Here is a 27080-nt window from a genome sequence, read left to right on the forward strand (position 1 = left end):
TCCCCCCATAAAATACCCTAACCTATAACAGTGTATGCCATTATGCCCTGCATTTCAATGTGTCATATTATGTACTGACAGTACGACAAGAGGGAAGGTGTTGGATGCAAGCGCAGGGACCTCTTTTAACTCGACATCTGTGGCTCTGACTCCCAGGACCCACAGACCAAGGAAGAGGGGCAGCGGCTTCTTTAGCCGGATTTCATCCCCTGTGTTGCAGGGTGGTGCTCCGGCACTGTTGGGAGCAGCTTCCAGGGCCTTCACCGCCGGCAGGGAAGACCCTGCTTGAGCCGCCGCCTTACCCCAACCCCAGCCAGCCAGACAGCTCCTAATTTGGGGGGGGGGGGAGGCAGACCGACTACAACTCCCAGCACGCACCTCGGCGGAGGGCCGAGAAGCTCGCCCGACCATGCCGGGACTGAGCATGAGCGAGCGCGGTGCCCTGTCTGCGAGGAGCGCCGGAGTCCAAAGCGTGGCTGGGAAGCCGGAGAGGCAGGGCGAGGAAGCCGCGGCGCAATCGCTCCCACGCCCGCAGGAGCCGTCCCGGCGAGCCGCTGCCGCCAGCGCCTGCCTGCCAGCCTTTGTGCCGGGCAAAGTTGTGCGTGGCCACTGGTGGGCGGAGTCCCCACGGCTAGAGCAGCAGCGGCAGCAGTGGCGACGGGAATTGCTGCAGTGTCCGAGGCTCTTGCAGCAGCGGCGGCAGCGGCAGGAGGAGGAGGTGAGAGTCGCGTGGCCGTCTGGCCAGCAGGGGGTGCTGCAGGGACGGGGGCTCCGGGGCCACTGGTCCCCGCGGCCCAGCTGCACGGGGTTCGCCGGCGCCCCCCTCGGCTCAGCCCGCCGCCGAGGTAGGTGGCTGGGCAGGGAAGGAGGCGGCTGCCCCCGAAGCCCGGCTTGTGCTCCGCGCGGCTCCTTCGGAAGCCACCTGTCTCCCGGGGGCGCCTTCTGGTTGGGCAGAGTTTTTTGGGGTTGCTTTTTCCCAACCGAGTCCCGAATAAGCCCCTGCCATGCAAGGCTGGGATAAGTTTCCGAGGGGTCGCGGTGCCTGGCAAGCTTTCCCCCCTGGGGAGCTTTCGGCATAGGAAGGCAGCAAGGGAGCAGGGCACGCGCGGAGCTCTTTGCCCCTGGGGAAGATGCCAGCCCCCGAGCCCCGAAAGAGCTGCTGGGTCCTCCCTTCTGCAGCTGTTCCAGACCTCGGGCACCAGACTGGAACCGCCCGGCCCTCAGTGGGGTCAAGCAGAGGCTTAGGAGACGCCGCGTCCCAGGCTGGAGGCGGAAATGCCCGAAGCGGGACCGAGCTCTCTCGGCCGAGTTCCGACGACCACCTGGGAAAGCCTCTTCCGCGGCGCTCCCGCGTCCCCTTTCCCCGCGCGTCGCTCAGTCTGCAGGAGTGACTCAAGCGGCGGTCCGCCGTCTGGTCGCCTGGAGGCTCCGCATCCCCAAACCTCGGTGGAAAGGCCCGCCTGTCTCTCGGGTTTGACCTTTTGAAATGTTGGCAGCCCTCTCGGTGTTGCAAAGTGCCCGGTGCCCTTGGAAACATTAAAACCGTTTGCGCACTAGGAAATTCGCTGCCCCAGCGAATTTGCAGGAGCACAAATCGGGGGCAGATGAGGTGCACCGGGCCAAATGCTCCCCCCTGGGGGTGCAGGAAGAGGTGGGTCAACCTGCCACAACTAAGACTCCAGCCTGCAGCCTGGCATGAAACCTCCAGTGCGTAAATGGTCTAAGTGAGCAGAAATCTTCAAGGATTCTCCCGCCAGCACGTGCTTGGCCTATATAGTGACACAGGCTCACTGCAGTCAGTTGCGCATCTCCAATTTGTTTTGGTTATGAATGCATAACCCAACCGGATAAGTGTGCTTTTCTTTTGGGATTTGAATCAGGCCGGGGTTAATAGCATGACGTCTCCAAACTGGGGATGTGAAGCAGCTCTGAGCTGTTGTGTTGATCATGGGAAACCCACTTTTTAAAAGTTGGCTTTGCCTGTTTCTCTTAATGTGGAAGTCAGGTGGAGTCTAGGCTAGTTTTGCACACCTTTTTCGTGGCTGTTTTCTCCCCTGATCCTCCAACACCAACGAGAGCGGCAACTGCCGAACCTTGGTGCTGTATAGTCCAGTTTTTCTTAATGTGAGCCCACTGACAGTCGTGTCTCTGTGGGGAACAACGCACAGTGTAAAACTACACGAGGCAGCGATCCTGAGGTCGGTTCTGAATCCTACTTCAGTCTACTCAGTGGGGTTTACACCCAGGGAAGTCTGTTTAGTGTGGCGTTGCTAATCAGCTTCCCGGATTGAGTTTATATTCAATCCTAGCTGAAACAACAAATGGGGGCCGGGGGGGGGCTAGTTTTGTGAAATTCTGAAATACTAATTCTGGACTTTTGTACACTGAAGCCTTGGGTTGCATTCAGATATCTTAGAATAACCTGGTAGACCTGGACATTATTTATTTCTGTTCACATATGCACGTTGATCTCAGTGTGTGCGTGTGGAACCACGCTTGTCCAGGCACCTGCAATCAGGCATTGCAGCATGTTGGAGCTTGGTTGAAGGCTTCATTTGTGTTTTGTGCATGAAGGAAAGTGGGGGGCAGAGGGGACGAGGAGGAAGCAAGGCAAACAACCTGTGTTGATGCCTGTCACTAACAAGGAGAAGCTTTTGTTATAGCTCCTAAAGGCAGCCTTCGTGTGGCCTGAATGCGGCCATAGTTTCCTGCGAAAAAGTATGGTGTCAAGATTGGTCTAGGCTGAGCGTTGGACCATGAGCCCACTTCTCACTTAGAGTTGCGGAGTATCTATGAATGCTGTGCCTGCGCATGAGCTGACTGGCAGCCGGTGTGCTGCTTCGCCACGGGTTCTGTTGTTCCTATGAATCCACCTTGAAGGGGCTCTTCTGGGAAAAGGTGAACCCAGTGAAAATGTATTTGCAGTCATCTGTTCTTGCAGTAGCCCAGACAATGAATGCTAAATTGATTGCATTGATCTCTTTTTCACGAGCCACAGTCAGAAAACCAAAACAATAAATGGAACAGAGTCAGTGAAAACTATATAATTCGCTGTTCATTGTTTTCATAACACTGCTATGCCATGATGAAATAAACATAAGTTCACGTATTATTATTACTTCTCAAACATTACTGATGTGATCCGTGGGCCAGCTTTCTCATTCTCCTTGCAGTTTCAAGTGGGTAGCCATGTTGGTCTGAAGCAGCACAACAAAATCAGAGTCCAGTGGCACCTTTAAGACCAACAAAGATTTATTCAAGGTGTGAGCTTTCGAGTGCAAAATCTTTGTTGGTCTTAAAGGTGCCACTGGACTCTGATTTTGTTTGGTTGTCCTTGCAGTTTGTTAGATACAGACACAAGTGTTCTGAGAGTGGCAGATTCTTAAACCACCATTCTGTTTTCCAGTTGGTGAAGGTCCTTTGGGACAGGGGTGGTCAGAAATGAAAGCTATACTGCAGATGAGATTTTAACGTGGCCGAACAAAATTGGAATGTTACTGGCTGAGTCATATAAACCAGTTACATTGTCAAATGCACCCTACAATTGTTAGGCGGAAAGTGAGGCAATCTTCTTTGTGAATCGAAATCTTCCATAGTAGGATCCAGGATGAAGGCTGCAGTGTTTCTTCTCACATCTGCATGTTAGCTCTTGGATTTGTATGCTAATTCACAATGTTACCAAACACCTTAATCCAATCCTACCTCACCGATAATTGTGATAATTGCATCATTATTTACACATCTTGACTCTACCTAGCCCCTCCTGGTACCTATCCTCCCCCTCCCCCCTTCCTAGATGTAATGGTTGAGGAAATTCTCTTTTATCATGTCTGAAGAAATGTGCTTGCACAGGAAAGTTTATACCTTGGATGAAACTTTGTTGATCTTAAAGGTACCACTGAACTCAAACTTTGTTCTGCATTACCTGAAAGTTAGTTCGGTGGAACAGAAGGTGATTTACTTCTAGGCAGATGTGCATAAGAGGATGCTGTAAATCCCCTCAGAGTTTGGAAATCGAGGTGTTTTGCATATCATATGTCTAGCTTATCTCTTTACTTATATCTTAGCATAGGCATTGCCTCTGAGGGGATTTGGGTGCAGAGCAGGGATTTCAGCTTGTATTTGACAGTAGCCCCCAGTTCGTTAAGAATTCTACCAGGAGCATTTTCTCTTTTTATCTAGAATCGCTTATGGTTTTGCACGATACGTCACACATTCACATTGCTTGTGCACTGTTGTTCTCTATAAGGTATCCCCTGTGCAAGCACCGGGTCATGTCTGACCCTTGGGGTGACGCCCTCCAGCGTTTTCATGGCAGATTCAATACGGGGTGTTTGCCAGTGCCTTCCCCAGTCATTACCATTTACCCCCCAGCAGCAAGCTGGGTACTCATTTTGCCGACCTCAGAAGGGATGCCATTAAAAATCTTATTTTTCAAAGGAGGCGTTTGGGTCTGATTCATCTTGTAGAGTGGGTGTGGCTGGGAACCAGGTAACCAATGTAATGAGAAGCGATTGAGTGGGTCTTACTGGCCACTTAAGTAATCCTTATTTTATCTGGAGAGTTTAGTTTTGAGAGACACTGCAGGCAGTCCAACTAGGAAGACTTGAGTTCAAATCCCCATTCAGCCACAAATCTCAGAAGACAAAGAATTGGTTTTTATACCCCACTTCCCACTGCCTGAAAGCAGCTTTCAAATGCCTTCCATTCCTCTCCCAATGACAGACGCCCTGTGAGGTAGGTGGGGCTGAGAGAGTTCTGACACAACTGCTCAATTAGAACAGCACTATTAGGACTGTGACTGGCCCAAGGTCACCCAGCTGGCTGCATGTGGAAGAATGGGGAATCAAACCCAGCTCACCAGATTAGAAGATACACTCTGAACCACTACACCATGCCAGCTTTCTCAGTTACGTGATGTCAAGTAAATCTCTCTGTGTGTCTAGTGTAACTCAGAGTGTTATTGTAAGGATAAAATCCAGAAGATAATTGCTGTTTATCCCATTATGATCTCATTGAGAGGAGAGAGTGGGAAGAAAGTGCACTGAGCAAATAGATTTCTTTAGTGATCGCAAACAGATTCAAGGCACAGGCACTTTATGGCATCGTACATCTCATTAAAATTCCCTAAAAGATGTTGTAGTTGTCCTGTACATACCTGAATCAAGCTGTCATTTATTGAGTGTGTCTACATTGAACAATAAAGGCTTTGGCATATGTTTTGGATAAAAGTATACTATTAGCATGGACCATTACTATGGACTCCAGGGAATGGTAGAGGACAGGAAGGCCTGGAGGATCATTGTACATGGGGTTGTGATGGCTTCGCAACTAACAACAACAACAATACTATTAGCAAGGAAAATGTTGTGTAACCACAAGGTAACCCAAAGGGAAAAGTATATGACTGAAGTCTTGCAGGTGAACAGGTACACTTGGCACACAAAAGGAAAGACAAAGAGAGCCTGGAACTGTGGCACAGATGCCCAGGACTTCATAATCCAAAGGTAATCATAGACCTTCAAATCAAGCACCTTGATTATGGTAAAGCCATTTGTCATCAATGACATAAGTAAACATGCGTGTTCCATAAGAGCAAAAGGAATTAGACCCTCATTTCCACCTACAACCGAGAAATGGACTAGCAAGCCATTAGAATTCATTCATGATGATGTCCTTGGATGGTCCATGTAACATCAAACAGTGGAAATAGATATCTTTTAATCTTTCTGGACATATTTCTCAATATGTCTGCTGAGGCAAAAGAGTGAAGTTCATGAATTCCTCACTGCGGTTTCGAGCACACTTGGAAGAAAGCCTCAAGTGCTACAAATGAATAACGGTGGTGAGTTTATATTCCATCACACACAAACCTTGGTAGAGGACGGTATCCTGCACATTTATGCCTGAGTAGAACAACACTGTTGAAACACTCCTGCTATTCATGAAAGTCGGGTTTGAAAAGTGACAAGATAAGCAGGAACTTGAGAACTGTTGCATGTGTTGGCTATTATAACTCTGTGTGCAAAGAGGATCTGGGAGGGAAAGGGTTAAGACAAATCTCTCACTCAGGTACACTTGGCAGTTGATTTTGCCCTCTCATCACCTGGACCGGCTTTTCTCAGCATCCTTACCATTGGGAAACCCCTGAAACATTCTTTGGCCTTGGAAAAACCCTAGAAGTGGTGTGATCGTGGAGAACACAGTTGAGAAGCATAGCTGTGGACACGCCCACCTGGGGCCCCTCCCCATCGCAGACTCATCATTGGCCATTTTTTGTTATTTTTTAATTTGTTCAATTTATTCACCACCACTCTCGGGACGGGTGGGGTCAACACAGCCATATATGGACATATCACCCAATAAATGTTTAACAAATTAAAAAATACACAAAAAAATAATTAACACCCAGCTATTTGGGCAACCCTTCCAGGGCAACCTCAGGGTTTCACATAAGTCTGGATTAAATACTCAGCCTCTTTGGCTGTTACTTGCTGCCTGTTTTCATCTTATGTAGGACCTTTCTTCTCTTTCTGACCTGGGCTGGAGCTATAGGAAGTTTGTTTGGACAGCATTTCTCCCTGGATTCCTGCGTGGCGCTTCTGTGCTTCCCAGGCAAATAATTTCTTGTTCTTACGTTTGACCCACTGTAAATGAAGGGAACATCCTGAGCCTTGCTTGCAGGGTCTCTTCCCTGATGACCAGTACAGGTTGTTGGAGGTCCTTTGGAGATTCCCTTCCCTTGCCTGGCACTTCCAGAAAGGAAAAAGCCCAGAAATGGTCCTCGTGTATCTTGCCAGGGGCACCAGGCTGCTTTTGGAAACGTTTGAACTACGGCCAGATTTGGACGGGCACATCCTTGTTTATTTGCACGTGGCTCTCTCTCTCCTGTTAACCTGCAGACACTATCTCAGGGTGCTATAAAAATATTTTGACTCGTCCTTTCAAAAGATGCTTGCTGCTGTCTTCCGTTGTGCTTTCTCTCTTTCTCTCTCTCTCTCTCTCTTTCTTTCTCTCTCAGGTATGTAATATTTCAGCAGGGAAGTAGATTATTCTTGACAGCTGAACTCTTCCTAACCCAAGCAAAAATGCCGAATGCTTTTAAAGCTTTTAATACTGGCCGTTCATAGTGAGGGTGTGTGTTAATGTTGGGTAACCTGTTTTTGTACAGAAAATTTTTACCTGTTTCTTGCAAAGGGAATATCGGACTATGTGGGAAAAAATTATTTTAGTCCCTTGGAGATATCCACAGCCCCCGCCTTCTTACTAGATTTCCATCTTTGGAAATTTTTAAACAGAGGCTGGATAGCCATCTGATGGAGAGGCTGATTCTGTGAAGGCTGAAGGGGGTGGCAGGTTACAGTGGATGAGCGATAGCTTTGTGAGTGTCCTGCATAGTGCAGGGGGTTGGACTAGATGACCCATGAGGTCCCTTCCAACTCTATTGTTCTCTGATTCTATGAAATGCTGAGCACTTTTAAGCCCTGTTGATTTCAGTGGGGGAGTTTAGTAAATGCTCAAACCTCTGCAATAAAAAACAGTGAGATTTAAAACGAACCCAGTTTTGGCAGAGTTGTATCCATCCTCAAAATGAATAGTACTGAAATAAGCATATGTAGGTCATGCTTACAGATAGGAATGTGTGGTGTTTTTTAATCGGTATTTTTCATTCCGGGTCTACTGGCCTCTCTTTTCCTGCAGTCCAGTTTAAACCTGCCTGCAGGAGAAGCTAGCCCAAAGCCAAGCCTGTGGGGAGCAATCTACTTCCGGAGACACAGCAGACCATGGGGCTGACTTCCTCTGCAGCCTGATTTAAACTGGGCTACGTGGGAAGCCAGCCCCAAGCCAAGCCACCTCTCCTCACCGGCACAACTGATCCTTTGGCTATTTTCTGCAGTCCCTTTAAACTTTAAAGAGACTGCAGTAGACACTCAAGAGACAGCCTCTCGGTTGGTTTTGGATCTACCCTGTAACTCCAAATATATCTCAGATGGTGTTTTTTGGCTAGATTCTTGGCTTGGGTAACTCAGATTGCTTACCAGTATTTATGGATGCATTTATGCTGCTGTTGTGGATATGCATCTGGTATAGATCTGACTTCTGTAGCCCATGCAAATTGCTAATTTTAGGCTACGCAGGTCGCTTTCCCATCAACATTGCAAAAGGTGAAATGGTAAGATCTCCTGCTATTCATGAAAGGAGCTTATGACGGCATGGGCAGTTACTCCCTCCCCCATTTTCACAAGAACTATGTAAGGTATTTCTTCATTTCCAGATCTACTTTTCTTCCAGCACTCCTAGGAGGTCAGACTTGGAGCCTCAGTGACATCCAGTGAACTTCATGGCAGAACGTAGCACTGACTGTGGGCCTCTCCAGGTGCCGCTGAACGTTCTAATCCCAGCATCGCCCTGGCTCTCAAGGAATCGGTGCAGCAGGGTTCTTGATTTGGGTTAAGGAACTGGCTTCTGATACTGAGAAAGGACAATTCAATTTTCGATGCAGGGGCAGACGGCAGCTCTGGTTGTTCCCGCCCGTTCACTCTCCAGCCCGGTCGTCCCCTCCTCTCCCCACCGGCAGTCACTTCCCTTGCCAGGAACCTTATGCCTCCGTGTTTAATGCTTCGAATTCACAGCACCAAACAGGGCTGTGAAGGTCTTCTGTGAATGGTTATAACAGCTTTGCTGCATGGGTCAATCCTCGCGGCATGGGTTTGACTCTATCAAGAGCATTGGGTGGGGCAGTTCTTCCAAAGGGTGGCCCATGGTGTGTCTTCTCTGAGTCACTTCAGAAGAGCCTCCTCAGTGAAGATGTGGTGTTCTCCAATACCTCCATGTTCAGCCAAGAGTTTTCTGATGCCCCCCCCAAAAAAAGAATCCTGGCCTTTTCTTCTGCTGACTGTCGCTGTGGGTGAGGAACATGTGAGGAGAAGAGGGGAAAGTGGAACCAGCTGGATACGTAAAGGTGAATTTCCTCAGAAGAAAGGCTGCCTGGATTAAAATAGGTCACTGGAGCCAACAGGGTATACCTGCAACAGGCTGCCTCTAAGATCTGCCCTTTATTATAGAAGCATGCTGGTTGCTGTGACTCACAAGCTGCACTGTAGTAATTTAATCAGCAGCAATGACACTGCTGAGTGGCTGAAGGACCTACGGAGAGTGCGCAAAGAGGTTCTGCCAGGTGTCTCTTCTGCTTTTTGTTCTCTCACTTGGTTGGAGGCTCTTGACTTCCAATAGGGCTTATTCTTGGCTTTGTCCTTTTGGTGCTTCTGACTGCTACTCATGTTCTTGCAGGGAGTTAATGGGTGGCAAAGACTGCAGTTGCTTTCCCTCTCACCTGAAAGTTTCTCTGGCACAACTTGAGTATATGTGAGCCTGCAGGGTTCCTGGGCTTCCGGGAATTGCGGCGACTGGCTTGCATGGAAACTTGAGGGGCGAGAGATGCGGTGTCATGAAGAACACCAGTTGAAATCGATGCTAACAGCAATGCAAGCTGATTGGTTGGACTGAATTCTCTCTTCCCATGCAAAACTGTAAAGGGTAATGTTAGAGACCACCCAGTCGTATATCCTTGGTCATGGAAATTCACGAGGTGACCTGGACCCATCACTCTCAGCCTAGCCTACTTCACGTGATTGTTGCCGTAAGGACAGAATGGAAGTTGCCAAGTTGCCTATTGGTGTTGTGGTTAAGAGTGCGGACTTCTAATCCGGTGTGCCGGGATTGATTCCCCACTCCTCCCCCACAGCCAGCTGGGTGAACTTGGGCTCACCACAGCACTGATAGAGCTGTTCTGACCTAGCAGTGATATCAGGGCTCTCTTAGCCTCACCCACCTCACAGGGTGTCTGTTGTGGGGAGAGGAAAGGGAAGGTGACTGTAAGCCATTTTGAGATTCTTTCGGGTAGAGAAAAGCAGCATAGAAGAACCAAGTCTTCTTCTTCGGTAATATCAGGGCTTTCTCAGCCTCATCTCCCTCACAGGGTGTCTGTTGTGGGGAGAGGAAAGGTGAATGGAAGCTTCTTTGAGACTTCTTTGGGTACAGGAAAGCGGCATATAAGAACCAACTCTTCTTCCTCTTCTTCTATGTGGTATAGAGTTAGTAGACCTCTCTCCAGAATACTACATACAGTTCATTCAACTGGCCTTTCATGGATGGGCCAAAAATTCTAGGTATGGGATGGTTTTAGCAGGCAAAGTACAACTCTGTCTTGAATTTGCATTTAATGGCAGGGTCTTTTTCCTGGAACAGAAGGCCGGTGGCTTGATAGTGATGTGAGTGCATTAGAAAATCAAATTTGGAGAAAAGGAGGAGGGAGCTCTCTTCCTTAGCACAAACCACCTACAGCTATATTATTGATGTCTCGCTGTGTTCCCCAAACCGCTTAAGGTAATGTGTCCCCCTTGACTTTGTCAGTTTCATCTTTGCTTTCATCCCGTGGGGCTTTAATGATGAATAAAGTCAAGCAAATAAAACAAGAAGCCTTTCAAACATACTTGGCTTTATGGATTTGGCCCTGATGAATAAACATGCCTTCAGGAGCCCTACCCTGCAATTTTCTGCCTGTCAAAAGGTGGGAAAGGGCCTTTGCTAGCTACGGGACTGTAAATTGTTGCGTGCAGCACCTAATAGACTTGAGCAGCGAGCTCCAAGGGTCTCTGCTGAGCTTGTGTCATTATATGCAAGGACTCCCATTAAAGCTAGGAGATATTTTGTGCAGCCTTCTACCTCTCGCTTGTCAGCGGCCTTGTCTGGCTCTCACCAGTTGCATTTTAAGCAGAGTCCCCAGTCTGCCCCCCCGCCATGCTGGCTTTGGTTCTTCATCACCAACTGTGTTTCAGGAAGAGCTAGATGTCCGGGCAGCTGTTCCTTGTGATTGTCAACCTTCCTAATGTTGCGACCCTTTAATACAGTTCATCGTGTTGTGGTGACCCCCTAACCATAACATTATGCAAGTGTTCTTTCACAGCCATTAAACCGAAACTGACCGATGGTGTGAAGATCCATTGTTCTGGATTGTATTTAAATTGTTCCCCCCCCCAGGGTTTATCAGTTCAGCTATGCCTCTTGTCCCACCGTGCCGATCTTGCTCTTTTCCGCTGCTCCAGATAGACGAACGCTGTATCTCAGTCTACCCTGCAAGGCTGTTGCATGGCACCTGCAGGAGGAGCAGCAACAGTGGCAGCGCCCCTCCGGCCAAGCTGCTCACCCTGCTGTGACCCCTGTGAAGAGGTTGTTCGACCCCTTAATGGGCTCCTGACTCCCAGGTTGAGAACCGCTGGTTTAAGGGTTGAGTGTCTTGGAAAGTGTGGGGATGAAGTTGCCATTCTTACAGGCAACAAGGGTACACGGTTGTCTCAGCTGTGGCTTACCTGTCCGGAGTTTTTCCTTCCCAAATGCTTTGCTCTTCAGCTATACCTGCAGTGAGATATTGCTGTGTTTCCTGGAGTTTCTTTGCTTCTTGGCTATAAAATCTAATGGGAATGGAACTAGGGAATCTCGAATGGAACAATTAAAAACACATTGGCTCAATCCTTAGCAACTCACTGGGAAAGTTCTGAGCTCATCCCAGATGGGCTTTTCTTAGCCGTGTGTCTTTTGCTTGGGTGTAGACGCAGAATTCCTGATATCTCCAAGCCTGGACGCATTTCTTTGTGACTGCGGAAACTAATCAAGAAGTGTCTCTTCTTGAAGCAACGAGCGGTTCTTAGCTTTCTTCCGCCTGCGTGGTGTAGTGGTTAAGAGCGACAGCCTCTAACCTCGGAAACCAGGTTTGATTCCCCACTCCTTCGCATGCAGCCAGCTGAGTGACCTTGGGCCACTCACAGTTCTCAGAGCTCTCTCAGCAGGCCTGACAGTTCTCTCAGAGCTCTCTCAGCCTCACCTCCCTCACAGGGTGTCTGTTGTGGGGAGAGGAAGGGTAGGCAATTGTAAGCCACTTTGAGACTCCTTTGGGTAGTGAAAAGCAGAGTACCAAAAAAAAAACACCTCTTCTTTTTTTCAGTACAGCGGGAAGTACTTCAGAAGAGCCCAGGAGGTATCACCGTTGCCTCTTTCAGGAGCATCCTTTCAGAAGCTGTTGCCGTTATCACTGGAGGATGTTTGACATGGAACTTCTCAATATTTTGTAGAACTCCCCTCATGTTTTGTGATTGGCCCCATTCCTGGAGCAGACATTTTGGTTTGGAGCCCTGTACTCTTTCTCAGAATTCCTGAAGCGTCTGTGGTCTCAACAAAGGTGGGGGCCTGGCAGAGTCCATGATGGCGTCGCTGACAGGAATGAAGAGGATCTCTGTACAAGTGTGCCTCTTGCACATAGGTTTTCCGGGGGAGGGTATTGCCGATGGTCCTTCTGATATATTGCTTTGGAAAGTATCATGTCGCAGAAGGAGGGAGGAGAGCTCGTTTAATGACTCACCTAATAAATAAATAATCGCCCCGGCTTTCTTATTGATTGATTGCACTCCATTGAGGTGGAAGGTGCTTTATTGCTCAGACTGTGAACGCAAGCAGTTCAACAGCGCACCCTCCCCCCATTCATTTTAGCAGCTTGACCGGGTCTTTGCTTTTCTAGAGCTTGAAATTATGGTATGCTCTGGTGGTATCACTTTCTTGGTCCCGGGAGTACGTGTTTCATGGGCTAGCCAAACAGCAAATATGCACACAGCACATTCCCATGAGAGCATGGAGTCCTGAAAAAAGTCACTCCTCAGACAGATTTAAGCACAGTCAGCTGAAGATGCCTCTTCACTGAAGACAGAGAGGTGGGGGAATTCTCAGTGGATTGGGCCTCTTGTGTCTCCATGTCCTTCATCTATTTAACATCGCCTTTTGAAAAGGGGCAGAGGTCTAGCCGATCTTTATTTCTGATGGCCCACAATAGTGAAAAGGCCTTAATGCATTCAGTTTCGTAGCATTTTTGTATAGATCGTGAAATGGGCCTGGCTCAGATCGCACAGGGATTATGGGTTTTTCAACGTGATTGTAGATTTCTCACTCTCATGTCAGTAGGGGAAAAAAGGGCTGTAAGAAGAGAGAGGGATGTTGGAAAACTTCCATGCACAGATGGTTGGATACTGCCCATTTAGCAATTAGGTCTAAGTCACAAGTGGCTGTGTTAAATTATGTAAGTTTAGAAAGCTGAAATATTTATTTTTGTAAAATCATTTTACACAGTACATATTTATTATATTTATATACCGCCCTCCCCAAGGGCTCAGGGCAGTTTACAGAAATCAGGAAAAGATACAGATAACATATGGTAACAGATGATAACAGTAATAACATTATAACAATAATAACTTAACAAGATCATAACAATAACATTATAAAATAGAAATTGCAAGAGCCTCAGCTCAATTCTTACTGGGACCCAATGGGTAAGGCCGATTAGTGTCAGTCGTAGTGGGGGGGGGGGGCTTGGGGGTCAATTGGAAGCAGTGGTTTGGGCCGACCTCAACCAGATGCCTGGCGGAGGAGCTCCCTTTTGCAGGCCTGTGGAACCGTTTACGTTCTGTCAGGGCCCTGATCTCCTCTGGGAGCTCGTTCCGCCAGAATGGAGAAATCTCTGGCCCTGGTTGAGGTCAAGCGGGCTTCCTTGGGGCCAGGGACCACCAGGAGGTTGGATGTAGTAGATCTCAAGGCTCTTTGAGGAGTGTACATGGAGAGGCAGTCCCTCAGGAATACTGGGCCCTATAACAGACACTCTAACTCCTTAATTGTTCTGTCAGATGACAATGTCTATGTGTATATTAAGACCAACTTGTGTATATTAAGACCAACCAAACTAATTCAGCAGGAGACTCTCTCTTTTTTGTACTTGAATTAAGGTGTGTCCGCACTTTAAATGTGATTCAGTAAATAGGTTTGTCCACCTTGCCATTCATGATTCAAAAAGTGTGGTAAGGCTGTTGTAATATTATGTATTTTGTCGACATGTTGCAGTTTTAGATACTGGAATTGTAACAATGAAGACTCAACATTTGTCACATTTGCAAGTGTGAATTGATGTGACCTGCCTTAGGAGAGTTCAGTGTCTTTTGCATTTAAACGTTGCGTTGTGTTGCTTCCAGAATGACAAGCAGCAAAAGCATCACTTACAGAAGTGTTGTGTTACTAAAACGTGATAACATGGAGGTGATACAGCTTGGGGTCAGAGCATCTGAGGTCCCAGGTTCAATTCCTGGTAGCCCCAGTGAAAACAATCACATAGAAGATAATGTGAAAAGCCCTGACCTGGAATCCTGGAATGCTGCTACCGGTCAGAGTAGGCAATACTGACCTTGAGAGTCCAAGGAGCTGACTCAGCACGAGATGTCTTTGTGTGTCTCGACTGGTTGTTGCTTTTAATATGCATATTTTGATGACATTATTGGAAGAAACACAACTATGTCTCATGCCTGATTTATCTGTATTGACTTTACTTCCAGTCTCCTGGTCATGCAAGATGCTGGATGCTTGTCTGGGTGTGCAGATGCTGAAGAAGAATTGACACCAACCTGTTTTGAATCCTAAAACATTGGTGGGTATGTACCAGTCTGTGTGTGTGATCTTTGTTTGCATGACTGCAAACGGTCATCAACAAGACCCTCAGGAAGTAGCTAAGCCAATCTGAGTCCAGCCCGTCTGTTCAGAAGATCCTTTCATAGAATCATAGACTAATAGAGTTGGAAGGGACCTCCTGGGTCATCTAGTCCAACCCCCTGCACTATAGAGGACATATGTAAGGGAATGTTGACGCCTGCTGGTTTTTGGTTCCTCAGGAAGCCTATACTGGTTGAAATATGGGATAAAAATATAGTAAAATTTTAGAGCTTGCTATTAATTGTGTCCTTTCAACCATATTTCTACTGTGTACTTCTTTCTGTGGCTTAGCAGCAGAGAAGGCTCCTGGAAACTGGAGCTGCAGTAGCTTTGCATCTTAAAATGCAAAGGGATCAGTATTAATCTCTAGGTCTTAAAGTGTATATTATTCTAACCCCCGCCTCCATGTATAGTCAAATCAGTTTCTAATTGTTCTCTCCTTTGGACTTTGCTATATCAGAAATGCGACTCAATTGACATTTCCTTCTGCTTTCCTATAGCCCTAGCTGGAAATGCATGCCACCAGATTAGCAGTATACTCAGTACTTAACGAGAATTCAAAAGCCTACTGAACTAAAATCTGAAAGGAACTGAAGTTGCTGCAGAATCAGATATAAGGGTTAAAATGAAATAAGCTGTCTGCCTTACACATTAAATAATGGAAAGCCTGTGGAGATTCAAAAAAGTTATAGCCAAGTTTTTCATACGAACCAAGCTGAAATCATGTAGTGTAGGGGTGGCCAAACTGTGGCTCTTCAGATGTCCATGGACTACAGTTATTTATTGATTAGATTTCTATCCCGCCACTTTATGTAGACTTATGGTGGGTTACATAAAACAGATTTAATAACCCAATAAAACCAACCCCCTGAAAAACATAAACCACAAGAAGACGGCATAGTCCCCCTACCACCCGTTATCAGCCAGTTGTCACAGGACGGGGGGAGGGGGGGTTCGTATGAAGGTACCACGTTGGCCGGAGGAGGGGCCCCAGTTGTTATTATCAGCTCCTGCTAGCATGGCCATGTAAATAGTAATAAGGATTTTACTATTTGGCTGTTATGGGTATCCCAAGCTGTGTGGCCGTGGTCTGGTAGCTTCAGTCCCTGATGTTTCAGAAGTAATTGTGGCTGGCATCTTCAGTGGCAAGATAGGAATCTCTGCATGCCAAAGTGTGGCCTCTGAAAATAACTGCCACAGTGAGGCGAAACATCTTTAACAGCGGGATCACTGTTAAAATAACTTGCTAAGGGTTAAGTGGGCAGAGAGTGGGCGTGGCATGTCCAAGATTGGGCCGTGCCTCAGACAGGCCACGCCCACTCTCCACTCACCCAGCTGGCCTGGGGCTCTATGCTATCATTGCCGGCAGTTTGCCCGGGACGCTCCCAAGGACACATGTAAGTGCCCTGGGGGTGGAGGCCTCCATTCCCGTTGGGCCAGGAGGGGGGGTCTTCCCCCCCTCACCTTTCCTGTCAATGACACAATTGAAAAATAACATGAAAGCCTGGGGGGCTGTCTTTCTTTCTTTCTTTCTTTCTTTCTTTCTTTCTTTCTTTCTTTCTTTCTTTCTTTCTTTCTTTCTTTCTTTCTTTCTTTCTTTCTTTCTTTCTTTCTCCCCTTCCCCCTTCCCCCTTCCCTCCTTTTTTCCTGTCTTTATGTCATTCTTTCTGTCTGTCTGTCTGTCTCCCCCCTCCACTACCCCGTTGCTTTCCTGACTGCAGTGGGCTTTTTACTAGTCAGGGAATAAAACTGCCCGACCATGGCCACACAGCCCAGAATACCCACGATAGGCCGTGAAAGCCTTTGACAATGTATTTTACTGTTTGATTTCTCTGGAGGAAAAAGGGGGAAGGAGTTCCTGTTTGGTATTGCCAGATAAGTGGAAGCGTGGCAGTAAATGCCTCTTCCTCCCCTGAAACATTCCCAGGTTGAGAACTTGGTAAGAGGGAGAGCGGGAAAGAGAAGACTGGCTGGCAAAGGATCTGTGGCAGCTGCACACCCCTCTGCAGGGTGACGTGGTTTTTCGGGGGGGGGTGTTTTGTTTTGCTCAGAAAGCAGCACTGCTAAAATTAGAGAGCAGTCTGTGTTGCTTTTGTGCAGCTGTTCGCAAGGGTATTTTTAAATTTTATCTGCATGCCTTCCTTCTTTGCATGGAAGCTGAAGCACTTATGAACCCAATAAAAACCAAGAACTCCTAGTGTGAAAGGTTGCATTTTTAATTGTTTTTTGGGGTTTCTTTGGCATTTCCCCTAGGTTTTTGCTTTCACCATGCCCAAGAGGACTCATGACGCCCCGCTCTTCTTCAGCGTTCTCCGCTTGCCGTCTTGCTAGGCTTCGGGTCAAGAATGAACATAGCGGCTGTGTTCAATGCCTTGCTAGTGTCCATCCTTGCAGCGGTGCTGTGGAAATACATCAAGCTGCAAGACCACGTCTCAGTGCTGGAGGAGGAGCTGGTCCTCATTCACCAGTCCCAGGAGCTCTCGCAGGTCCGCATCGACTACCATGCCGCACTCCAGGCCCTGGTGGAAGACGGCACCCGAATGGTGTGCACCGGCAGGATGCACACGGACCGCATCTGCCGTTTCGAGTCGCTGTGTTATTCCACGGAGGCGGAAGAGTTCGTCTTCTTCCATAGCAACTACTCAGTCATGCTGCCCAACTTGGGCTCCAGAAGGTTCCAGCCTGCCCTCCTCGATCTGTCCTCCGTGGAGGACCACAACACGCAGTATTTTAACTTTGTGGAACTGCCCGCTGCCGCGTTGAAATTTATGCCGAAGCCGGTTTTTGTCCCCGACGTGGCCCTGATCGTGAACAGGTTCAATCCAGACAACTTGATGCACGTCTTTCACGATGATCTCCTCCCGATCTTCTACACCATGCAGCAGTTCCCAGATTTGGATCTCGAGTCGCGCTTGTTTTTCATGGAAGGGTGGGGGGAAGGCCTGCACTTTGAGCTGTACAAACTGCTAAGTAACAAGCAGCCCCTCTTGAGAGAGCAGCTGAAAACCCTCGGGCGGCTGCTTTGCTTCACCAAGTCCTACGTGGGGCTCTCCAAAATCACAACGTGGTACCAGTATGGCTTTGTTCAGCCCCAGGGGCCAAAGGCCAACATCCTGGTCTCTGGCAACGAGATCCGGCAGTTCGCAAAGTTCATGATGGAGAAGCTGAATGTTAGCTTGGAGGGAACACCCCAGGAGGACTATATTATCGTGTTCAGCCGAACTATAAACAGACTAATTCTAAATGAGGCAGAGCTTATCTTGGCTCTTGCCCAGGAGTTTCAGATGAAAACCATTACCGTCTCCTTGGAAGACCACACGTTTTCCGATATCGTCCGTTTGATCAGCAGCGCGTCCATGTTAGTCAGCATGCATGGGGCACAGCTCGTGATGTCTCTCTTCCTGCCAAGAGGCGCCACGGTTGTAGAACTCTTCCCTTACGCAATAAACCCTGAACATTATACGCCGTACAAAACGTTGTCCACCCTTCCGGGCATGGAGCTTCAGTACATCGCCTGGCAGAACACGGACAAGCAGAATACGGTGGCCTACCCAGACAGGCCCTGGGATCAAGGTGGGATTGCTCACTTAGACAAACTGGAACAAGACCGCATCATGAAAAGCACAGAAGTTCCCCGTCACCTCTGTTGCCGAAACCCAGAATGGCTTTTCAGGGTCTACCAGGACACAAAGGTCAACGTGGCCTCCCTCATCCAACTGATCAGGCAAACTGTGAAAGCCAAGCCTGGGTCCAGGAGGCAGAAGTGGGCTAGCGGGCTTTATCCGGGCAAAGTCCGAGAGGCCAAATGCCAGGCCTCTGTCCAAGGAACTGCCGAAGCGAAGCTCTCTGTGTCTTGGCAGATCCCTTGGAACCTCAAATACCTGAAAGTGAGGGAGGTGAAGTATGAAGTGTGGATCCAGGAGCAAGGAGAGAACACGTACATGCCTTACATATTGTCTCATCAGAATCATACGTTTTCAGACAACATTAAGCCCTTCACGAACTACCTGGTGTGGATCCGCTGCATTTTCAACAAAAATCTCCTGGGACCGTTTGCAGAGGTGCTGTTGTGTAGTACGTAAAAGGGGCCACCCAGTTTGGGGCATGCTGTCCAAGCAAGCAGATTTAAGAGAAACAATCTGGTCCAATCATTCTGTCGTCTTTAGAGAACTGAAAAGGACTGCAGAACATGTCAGTGCCTAAGTGTCCGTATGATTGCATTCAATGTGTCTTCTCTTCCCTGTGTGGGATTATTTCCTGTTGGTGTGCAAACCTTGTTCTGATTTTTTTTTTTGGTTGTTTGTTTTTGGCCCTTGACAGAAGCCTACAGGCATGAGTCTGTAGCCCGGCAATCAGAATGGAATGTAATTGTTGATGTACCTTGGTAATAGTTTGCATCCCGCTTATTTGCGGGATCAAACATTTTAAGCCCAGCTTTAAGTCAGGTTATAGTTATGTCACTGGATGAGCAATTTCTCCACAATGTCCAGTATTTAATTTTGCTCTGCCCCCCCTCCCCAAAGAAACTACCTGTGTCCCAGAACATAAGTATTTGGTACTAGACACTTCATTAAATTGTTGGAAACCAATTTAACCACTCTCTCTTTCTTTTAAGAAGCCTAAATATGGGTATTTTAAAAATAACATTGGCTGTAATGCAGCCAAGAGGGAAGCATCCATGCATTTTAGTTTTAGCATTATTGGTTTGTTTTACACCTGATGCAAGAATAATTATGCATACAAGATAAATGCTTTGGGTCCTTCTGTAGACACAAGGACTTCTGCCCGTGGGCATGGTTCCCCACAGAAGTAGGATTGAAGGGGGTTATTTTTGGTTGTTCTGGGAAGGCAGAGTTAAGGAATTCACAACTTGGGGATGGAATTCTTTGTGCATATGGAAATGCTGCAGTGGATCCAAATTGAAGATTTGGGTGCTCTTTTGGGAAATTCAGTGGGTTGGATCCATCAAAAGAGTTTATGGAGGGTGCCGGCAGAGCAGATCTTCGCTTTCCCTCAAGCAACCTGGAATTTATCCCGAAACTCCTGTCTGAGGATTGAGAGAGCCCCACGAGCGGAATATGCCACAGGAAGGAGGGCTGCAGTCTCTGTAGGGAATCAATGAAATTTTCCCCCATTTTCCTCCTTTTTCTATAATTTGGAAATAGAAGAGGAGGAAAGACATGGTGTTCCTCGATTCGTTTGCCAACCCCTCCTGTGAATTCTTTTAGTGGATCCAATCCAATGTCTGATTGTGTTCAGGAGATAAAAGACAAAGTAAAAGCCTGAACTTATGGGAGCTGTGCAGGATCTTGATCATGAAAGCAGGATAAAAGAGAAATAGAATTGCAAGCCTGTATGAAACAACGTTGCGTAACTGTGGTGGATGGCTTCCTGCTCTGCTCTCCGGGTGTCACACACACACACACACACACCCTGGACATTTTCACATGGGGAAAAGGGCACAAAAGGGCTACTAAACTGATGATGGGACTGGAACACCATTCCCTATGAAGAAAGGTTAAAGAGATTAGGGTTTTTTGGCTTGGAAAAATGGCAAGTGGGAGGTGACATGATAAGACGTTGTGACACGATCAGAGGTAGGGTTGGGCGGTTCGGCGTCCAAAGTGGCCGTTCGTGCCCAAAGCAGGCGGCGCTCTGCCAAACCGCCCAACCCTAGAGGTTTACAAAATTACACATGGTATGGAGAAGGCTAGAGAAAGAAATACTTTTTCTCCCTTTCTCACAATGGAAGAACTCGTGGGCAGTCAATTAAGTTAATGGGCAGTAGGCTTAGAACAGATAGAAGGAAGTGCTTCTTCATCCAAAGTGATTAATACATGGAATTCACTGGTGTAAGACCTGGCAGTGACTACAAGTACAGACAGCCTCAAGAGGAGATTGGATAAACATCTGGAGCAGGGGTCCATCAGGTATAGTGTCTGAGCCAGTAATGTTCTATAGTCTTGGTACTTGGGGTTCAGTAGTCGGAGGGCTTCTGGAGTTGCAGTACCATTCCAGACCTGTTTTACCTGGGAACAAATTGGCAGGGGAGAATACCATTTGCAATGGGAAAACAGCAGGCCGGAGCAGCTTGCTGCCTTCTCACAAACTGGGATTCTGCATGTGTGTGTGTGTGTCATGTTGCAGAGAATGGGGGAAAGAGTGAGCAGACGCACAATACCTCTGCAGCTGCTTAGGGCGGGTATGCCATCTCACATCCTTTTATCCAAACCAGAAAAGTGCTTGCATGGCATCAGATGTTGCATTGTGCAGTCATTCTGCAAATGCTACTTCTTATTTTTCCTGTGGGATGCAGGGTGCTTGTAGTAGGAGCTTATTTCCACCCCTACTCCTGGCCATTGTTATGGGTAGCTGCTTAACTTCTGGAGCGTAGCCGAGAGGAACTGGTGTGGATTTCTTTCCACCGAGAAGAGGGAAGAGAGGCTTTGCTAAAGGATAATGGTATCCTTTGGGCTTTCATTTATCCATTAGCATCTGTCAGGTCTATCAAGTTCTATATTTATATTAGGATTAATGAGATCAGAAGAGACCTCTGTGGCTGTCTCCTTTTTTTCTTGTCAGTTTTAGGAGGCCGACTCTCTGGACAGTTTCCTGCTTCTTGAAGAGACTGTCTCTCTCTGGTGCACCACCTCATTCTGCAAGGAAGGGATCAAGGTGGCTTCTTTCTCCACACAACACATTTACCTGCATGTATAGAAGGCTAGTTAAGCCTTGTTGTTTTCCTGCTAGTTGTGTGATACGAAGGAGCATTCAGTATGCAAATCATATCCTAAGGACCTGGGCGCATTCTGGCATAATATACTTTCAATGCACTTTAGGAGGAGATTTTCCTGTTTCATACAGGATAATCCATCCAGCTGCAAAAGCACATTGGAAGTGCATTATTCAACATGTGCAGAATGGGGCCAGCAGTCCCAAGCGACACAATGCAGATGCAGTTTTCTCAGTTCAGCAAGAACTAGGTGTGTATACCCTGAGGCATTTCCAACTGTATCCTCAATGTTTTAGCGGTTCAGTAGTAGACCACAAGCTTCGTATGGTTCCACACTGTATTTGTGGTAAAAAAAACAAAAACCAGGAGGAAGAGCTCTTCCAGAAAGCCAAAAGACCAGGTCAGGGGCAGGTCTGTCCAGAAAGTCCAAAAGGCAAGGATTATCAAATGAAAATTATCTGGAATCTATAATTATAGATGGAAGGATATAATTAAGTATGAACCAAAAGTGAACTGTACTTTTACTAGATCTATTTGCAATTCAGAAACATGGATCTGCATTTTTCCTATTAAAACATGCACAAAATATACAGGTCCCAAAGACAAACTTGTTTCAATATCTTTGGTAAGACTTTTGCAATTCATGTTTCAGATTCCTGTTAGGCTATAACTTCTTTTCAGTCTCCTTTATGAGTCCTGTCGTTTTTTCAACCGTACATGGACTATCAAGAGGTAACGGTCTAATCTATGATATCAGAAGGAGATCAGAAAGATATCAAAATGAGTTTCTAGGTTGTGTCCTAGGTTCAATTAAAGACATGACCTTCAACACCTCCTGGGCCCTGCTGAAACAAACCCACTTATTCACATGAAAGGAAGCCATTGTTGGAAAAGACAATGTCTGGTGTACAAAGAAGAAGAGAAGAAGACCCTGCAGGGAGCAGCCAGAAGACAAATAGGATTATGAGGTCAGGACCTTCTCTCCTGTTCAGTGTCATTCTTTGTCTCCAGATTGCTACTCTTAAGGGCAATTTCCTGCTTCTTCTCAGAAGCCACAGTTCCAGTCTCTCTCTCTCAATAAGACCCATTATGCATGGGCCGGAACGCCCACCCTGGTGGCGGCAGGACATCGGGGAAAATCCCCAAGTATGCACACCACCGCCAGCACAGCTGTGTCCAGGCCCACAGGTTCTTCCAGAGTCCTGGGACTCCCAAGGGCACAGGTGAGGGCCAGCCCGACGGAGCCCCATGCATAATTGGAGGAGCTGGGCTTTCGGCCTGGCTCCTCCCCCTGACCTATGGTGTCCTTGCAGAGATACCTCTCGCCTCTGCCGGGTCCACGGAGCCAACAGGGGCAACCCCCTGCCCCCGCCATGGTGGAAGAGCAGCATGCTGCTCCCCTCCATCCTGCAGTGGGGGCCCCCTGCCCCCAATCACCCCCCAGCCACTGCTGCTGCTTACCTGTGCTCCCGGCGTTTCAGGCCCCGTGTTGCATGCACAGGGCCGTTGCACCAGCACAGTTGGTGGAGCTCCGCCCCCATGTGTACACGGGGGACGGCAGAGCTGTTGGCCCTGCTGCAACGGCATGGTGGCAGCACGGTGTAGCTGCTGCCGTGCATAGTGGGTCTAAGTTAGGCATGTAGTCAGCTCCTGTTTCTTCTCTGCACTATCAAGTATGGTAATTCCTTAATAAACCTTTACCTATTCTTCCATCCGGGTCTGCAACCTTGCTGCCTTATTTACTCCGCTAACAGCCATGAGACATTGGTGTCCTGCGACAGGAAGAGGAGGAGTCTGTTATGATCTGGTTTCATAGCCAGAACCATGAGCAGCATACCGAAAGAGCCAGGGACTGGAAATGTGGGCCATACATCTGGAACTATGCCACAGCAAGGAATAAGGCAGATGTCAGGGCTGAGGAGGTATCCGCTTCACTGTGTGACCTTAGTTCACCACTCTGCTGCTGTTCTCCGAGTGCATATAAAGAGAAGCGGCAGCCACAGCCCTTGATCTCTGTGCAACAGGTCCTTCCAAAGCATAGCAAAAGAAATCACGTGACCAAGCAGGTGAGGCTTTGTGTGCCACCTGAGGGTTCTGTCCGATGGCCTGAAGGATGGGGAAGCTGGTCTTGGGCAACACCCTTCTTTGCCTGTGATCCTGGGGAAAGCAATATTGAACTAGATGGGCTAAGGGTATGATTGTACAAAGAAGCGTTGTACATTCCTAGAAAGCAGTGACAGAACTGATCTTTGACTGGCATAAACAGCTGTGGTCTGCAGAATGATATGAAGATGACAACCCGAGCCAGAAAGTTTAGGCAATATTATGGGATGGGCGTGCTATGACGGAACCAGAGCCCAAAGTGCCTCTACTTGCAACTTTGCGTTGCTGCAGACAGCTGTAGTTGCTCAAAGGCTTAGGGTCAGGACACCTGTCATTTTACAGCTTCTACAAACTTGAGCTCAGTTGTACCTTGACAGGAGGAAGAATTAACATCTTTGGAAGGGCTCGTGCCCAGCATTTCTATTCCAGAAGGTCAGGGCTCTCTCAGACTCACCTCCCCCACAGGGTGTTGTGAGAAGAAGAAGGGAAGGTGATGGTAAGCCGCTTGGAGATTCTTGGCAGCTCTTGACTTCCAGAGCGGTATGACTCCACTTAGGATTGCTGTGCTCACAAGATTTTCTTGTCTACAATGGTAATGCAACCTCCCCACAAACTCACTAGTTTGCCCACTAGGTTTCTTTTAAATATTTATAGCTTGCTCTCAGAACCTGCATTTTTGAGGTAGAGTATGAAAAAGGCAGCACAACCCATACAAATATGTTACATCATTAACATGCAAACCCACTGCATAAAAGTGCAGCAGAGAAGACCAAGTACCTGAACCAATAAAAGCCCTAGGAGCGTAAGCACCATAAATGCAACAACAGCAGAAGGGAAAGATACCAAAACCCCAGCAACATAAATGGCCTGGGGGAATTAAAAGGTCTGCACCTGATTTGGAAGAGAACATCCCCAGGAATGGATGGAGAGAAGAACTTCCACAAGCAAGGGCCACAAGTAAAAAGACCCTGTTGTTAGAAGCCATCTATTTTGCACAGGGCCATACAGCAGCAGGCTTCTGAGGAAGATATAAAGTCATTCATGGTGCAGATTTCAACTTTTTAGAAATGCAGATTCATGGCAGGTATGTTGAGAGTGCCAAGCCAGGGTTCATACCTCAGCAATCTCTCTCTTTCTCCTCCCTGTGACTTGGTGGCCTCCCTGCTAGTTCAGTTTTTGCTAAACAATTGTTAGGCCTTCCATTTTTCTGCGAGGAACAAACAATGCCCGAGCATCAGCCACAACAACAATGGTCGTTTAAAACGGGCTGTAAAGCATGGTGGCTAGCCACTATGAATGCAGCAGATTTATTTCTAAAATATTTTGGTTCCTGTGCATTTTAAAAGATGGTAGGATTAAAGAACATGAATTATTTTCCCCCAGTGGATTTGGATTAGGAGTGCGTGTTTTGAAACATATCCAAGATCTTGCCTCAAAACCCATCTGTGGCTAGGAAGGTGTGGAAGGCAGCCCCATCTGTGGAAAGGACCAAAATAGCTTTGCAAAAGTCCCATTTTCAAATCATCCTGGAACGGACCAGGGACCAGTTCCTGAGCTAAAATAAACTGGGCTTTGGCTCATTTTCCAGGAATTGATAAAAAGCCCGGAATCTATGGGAACAACAGAGCATTACAAGAAACATGACTCTTTTCTTTCAAGGGGTTTTTATGGACTCACTTTTATCTTACAATAAAATCACTACATAATTTTATAAGCCCAACTCCTGTAGATTGGGGGGGGGGGGAGAGATGGTGGACAGACAGAATCTTTGCTTCTTTTCCCATAATACTTAGGGTTGCCAGCTCTGGGTTCAGAAGTACCTGGAAGTTTGAGGATGGAACCTGGGAGGATGGACTTCAGGGACAGAGGGTCCTCAGTAGGGTGTCATACCATACAGACCAACAGATGTTTTAAATAAGTAATAAATAAACTATATATGTGGTCTGGCCGGCCATCAATTGTAAATCCGGGGGATCTCCAGCTCACTCCTGGAGGCTGGGAGCCCTAATAACCCTATCACTGGCAACGAAGAGGGGCACCAGGGAGTACTGTTGTACACAACTGACTTGTGGAATTCTCTGCTCTGAGACAAGGGGGTGGTGACCACTGGTGTGAGCAGAATGAAAGATGGGGAGGGCAAATAGCCAAATATGTGAAGACGTCTTGAGTCTGTCAGTGGCTGTGGGCTGTAATTGCTGGATGGACCTTCTGGGCTGGGAAGCAAAATGCCCTTGATTGGCAGCTGCCCAGGAGCCATCATCAGATGAAGCCTGTTGCCTACAGGCCCTGCTTGGGAGCTTCCTGCCAGCCACTGTTGGAAGCAAGATGATGATGATGATGATTTATTAGATTTATTACTTGCTTCTCCCCGGAAGCTTGAGGCGAGTCACAACATATAAACCCCACCATAAAACCATACAATAAAACCCATAAAAAAATAACAGTACACAGATTAGGGTTGTGTGCAGTGGTGTTCAAATCAGCCATTCCAGGCCGATGCAGCCAGCGCCGTGCCTCGGGGGGAGGGGGGAGGGGAGACGCGGCCGCTGGTGCATAACTCAGCACACACATGCAGGCGCGCACCACTCTAACACACATATACCAATCATAATAAAAGAAAATAAAAGAAAAAAGAAACACAACCCTTACCTGCACTACCCCTAGATGACCCATTCTAGAGGAGAGGGAGACAGCGGGTGCTACTGCTGCTTGATTCATTCCTATAAGATGCTGGACCAGGACAGCTGTTGTTCTCTTATTTGAGGGTTACCAGCTTCCAGGTGATGGCTGGAGATCTCCCAGGATTAGCACTGGTCTCCAGACCAGAGCTTAAGCCTCAATAACTAATGTTGTGTAGGGATGCTAGTCCTGCCCCAAATCCTGCCCACTCCCAGCTCCACCCCCAAAGTCTCTAGGTAATTCCCAACCCAGAGATGGCAACCCCAAGGATGGGGATTCTCACATAGAGCTGCCAGATCTTTCCTTATAAAAAAGAAGAAAAATTTGGTCCAGTGGCTGCCCTTACGTTTCCTTGTTTTTATTTGCCAATATATTAATATTAATTATTATGAAAATGTATTCTTTTTCAAATTTTAATAGATATTTCCTTCATATCTATGTTGCAAAGAAATGTTGCAAAAGTTATGAACATAAACCAAAATGGGTTCCGGATATACAAAATGTTTCAATTTCCTGTTTCAATTTTTCATTCTTCTTCAGTGGTACAATTTTTACATTTGTTGTGTCTTAATTTCCTCAAGTGTTTCATACAAATCATCCCTCAGGCTCCAGATTTCCTGGAGGTCTCTAAGGCTTTGGAACCCCCAAGGAAACCTAAGGACAGCCACTGGGTCCACTTCTTCTTCTTCTTCTTCTTCTTCTACTTCTACTTCTACTTCTACTTCTACTTCTACTTCTACTTCTACTACTTTCCATTCAACTAGCCTTCTTTTGTACATTGGGAACCAGATCTTCCCTCAGAGCAGAAGACCTCCAGGCAGCACTCCCTGCTGCTGTTTTGTAGGTTGTGGTATCTCTACTGGGGCAAACCTAAGCCAATGAGATATTCTAAGAGAAACGCCATGATCTGAGTCCTTCTCTTGTGACTCTGGTTTATTTAATGAGCAAATATAGGTAGATTTTAGCATTGATTTGAATGAAGCTG

General features: G+C 47.3%; 1 protein-coding gene across 6 annotated transcripts; it reads left to right on the plus strand.

Moving 5' to 3' along the window:
• The first annotated feature begins 396 nt into the window (after positions 1 to 396).
• Positions 397 to 19169, plus strand: POMGNT2 (protein O-linked mannose N-acetylglucosaminyltransferase 2 (beta 1,4-)). Of its 6 annotated transcripts, XM_077303162.1 has the most exons (5): positions 397 to 718; positions 11610 to 11768; positions 12002 to 12297; positions 14427 to 14522; positions 16834 to 19169. In XM_077303162.1, the coding sequence occupies exon 5, from the start codon at positions 16926 to 16928 to the stop codon at positions 18660 to 18662; it is 1737 nt and encodes a 578-aa protein (XP_077159277.1). In that variant the 5' UTR covers positions 397 to 718; positions 11610 to 11768; positions 12002 to 12297; positions 14427 to 14522; positions 16834 to 16925; the 3' UTR covers positions 18663 to 19169. The 6 variants fall into 6 exon arrangements, with proteins under 6 accessions (XP_077159277.1, XP_077159275.1, XP_077159276.1 ...); XM_077303160.1 differs by lacking the exon at positions 11610 to 11768; XM_077303161.1 differs by lacking the exon at positions 11610 to 11768 and having other exon boundaries at positions 12002 to 12235.
• The last annotated feature ends 7911 nt before the right edge of the window (positions 19170 to 27080 follow it).

The sequence above is a fragment of the Paroedura picta genome, chromosome 11, assembly GCF_049243985.1.
Source record: "Paroedura picta isolate Pp20150507F chromosome 11, Ppicta_v3.0, whole genome shotgun sequence".
Classification (NCBI taxonomy): domain Eukaryota; kingdom Metazoa; phylum Chordata; class Lepidosauria; order Squamata; family Gekkonidae; genus Paroedura; species Paroedura picta.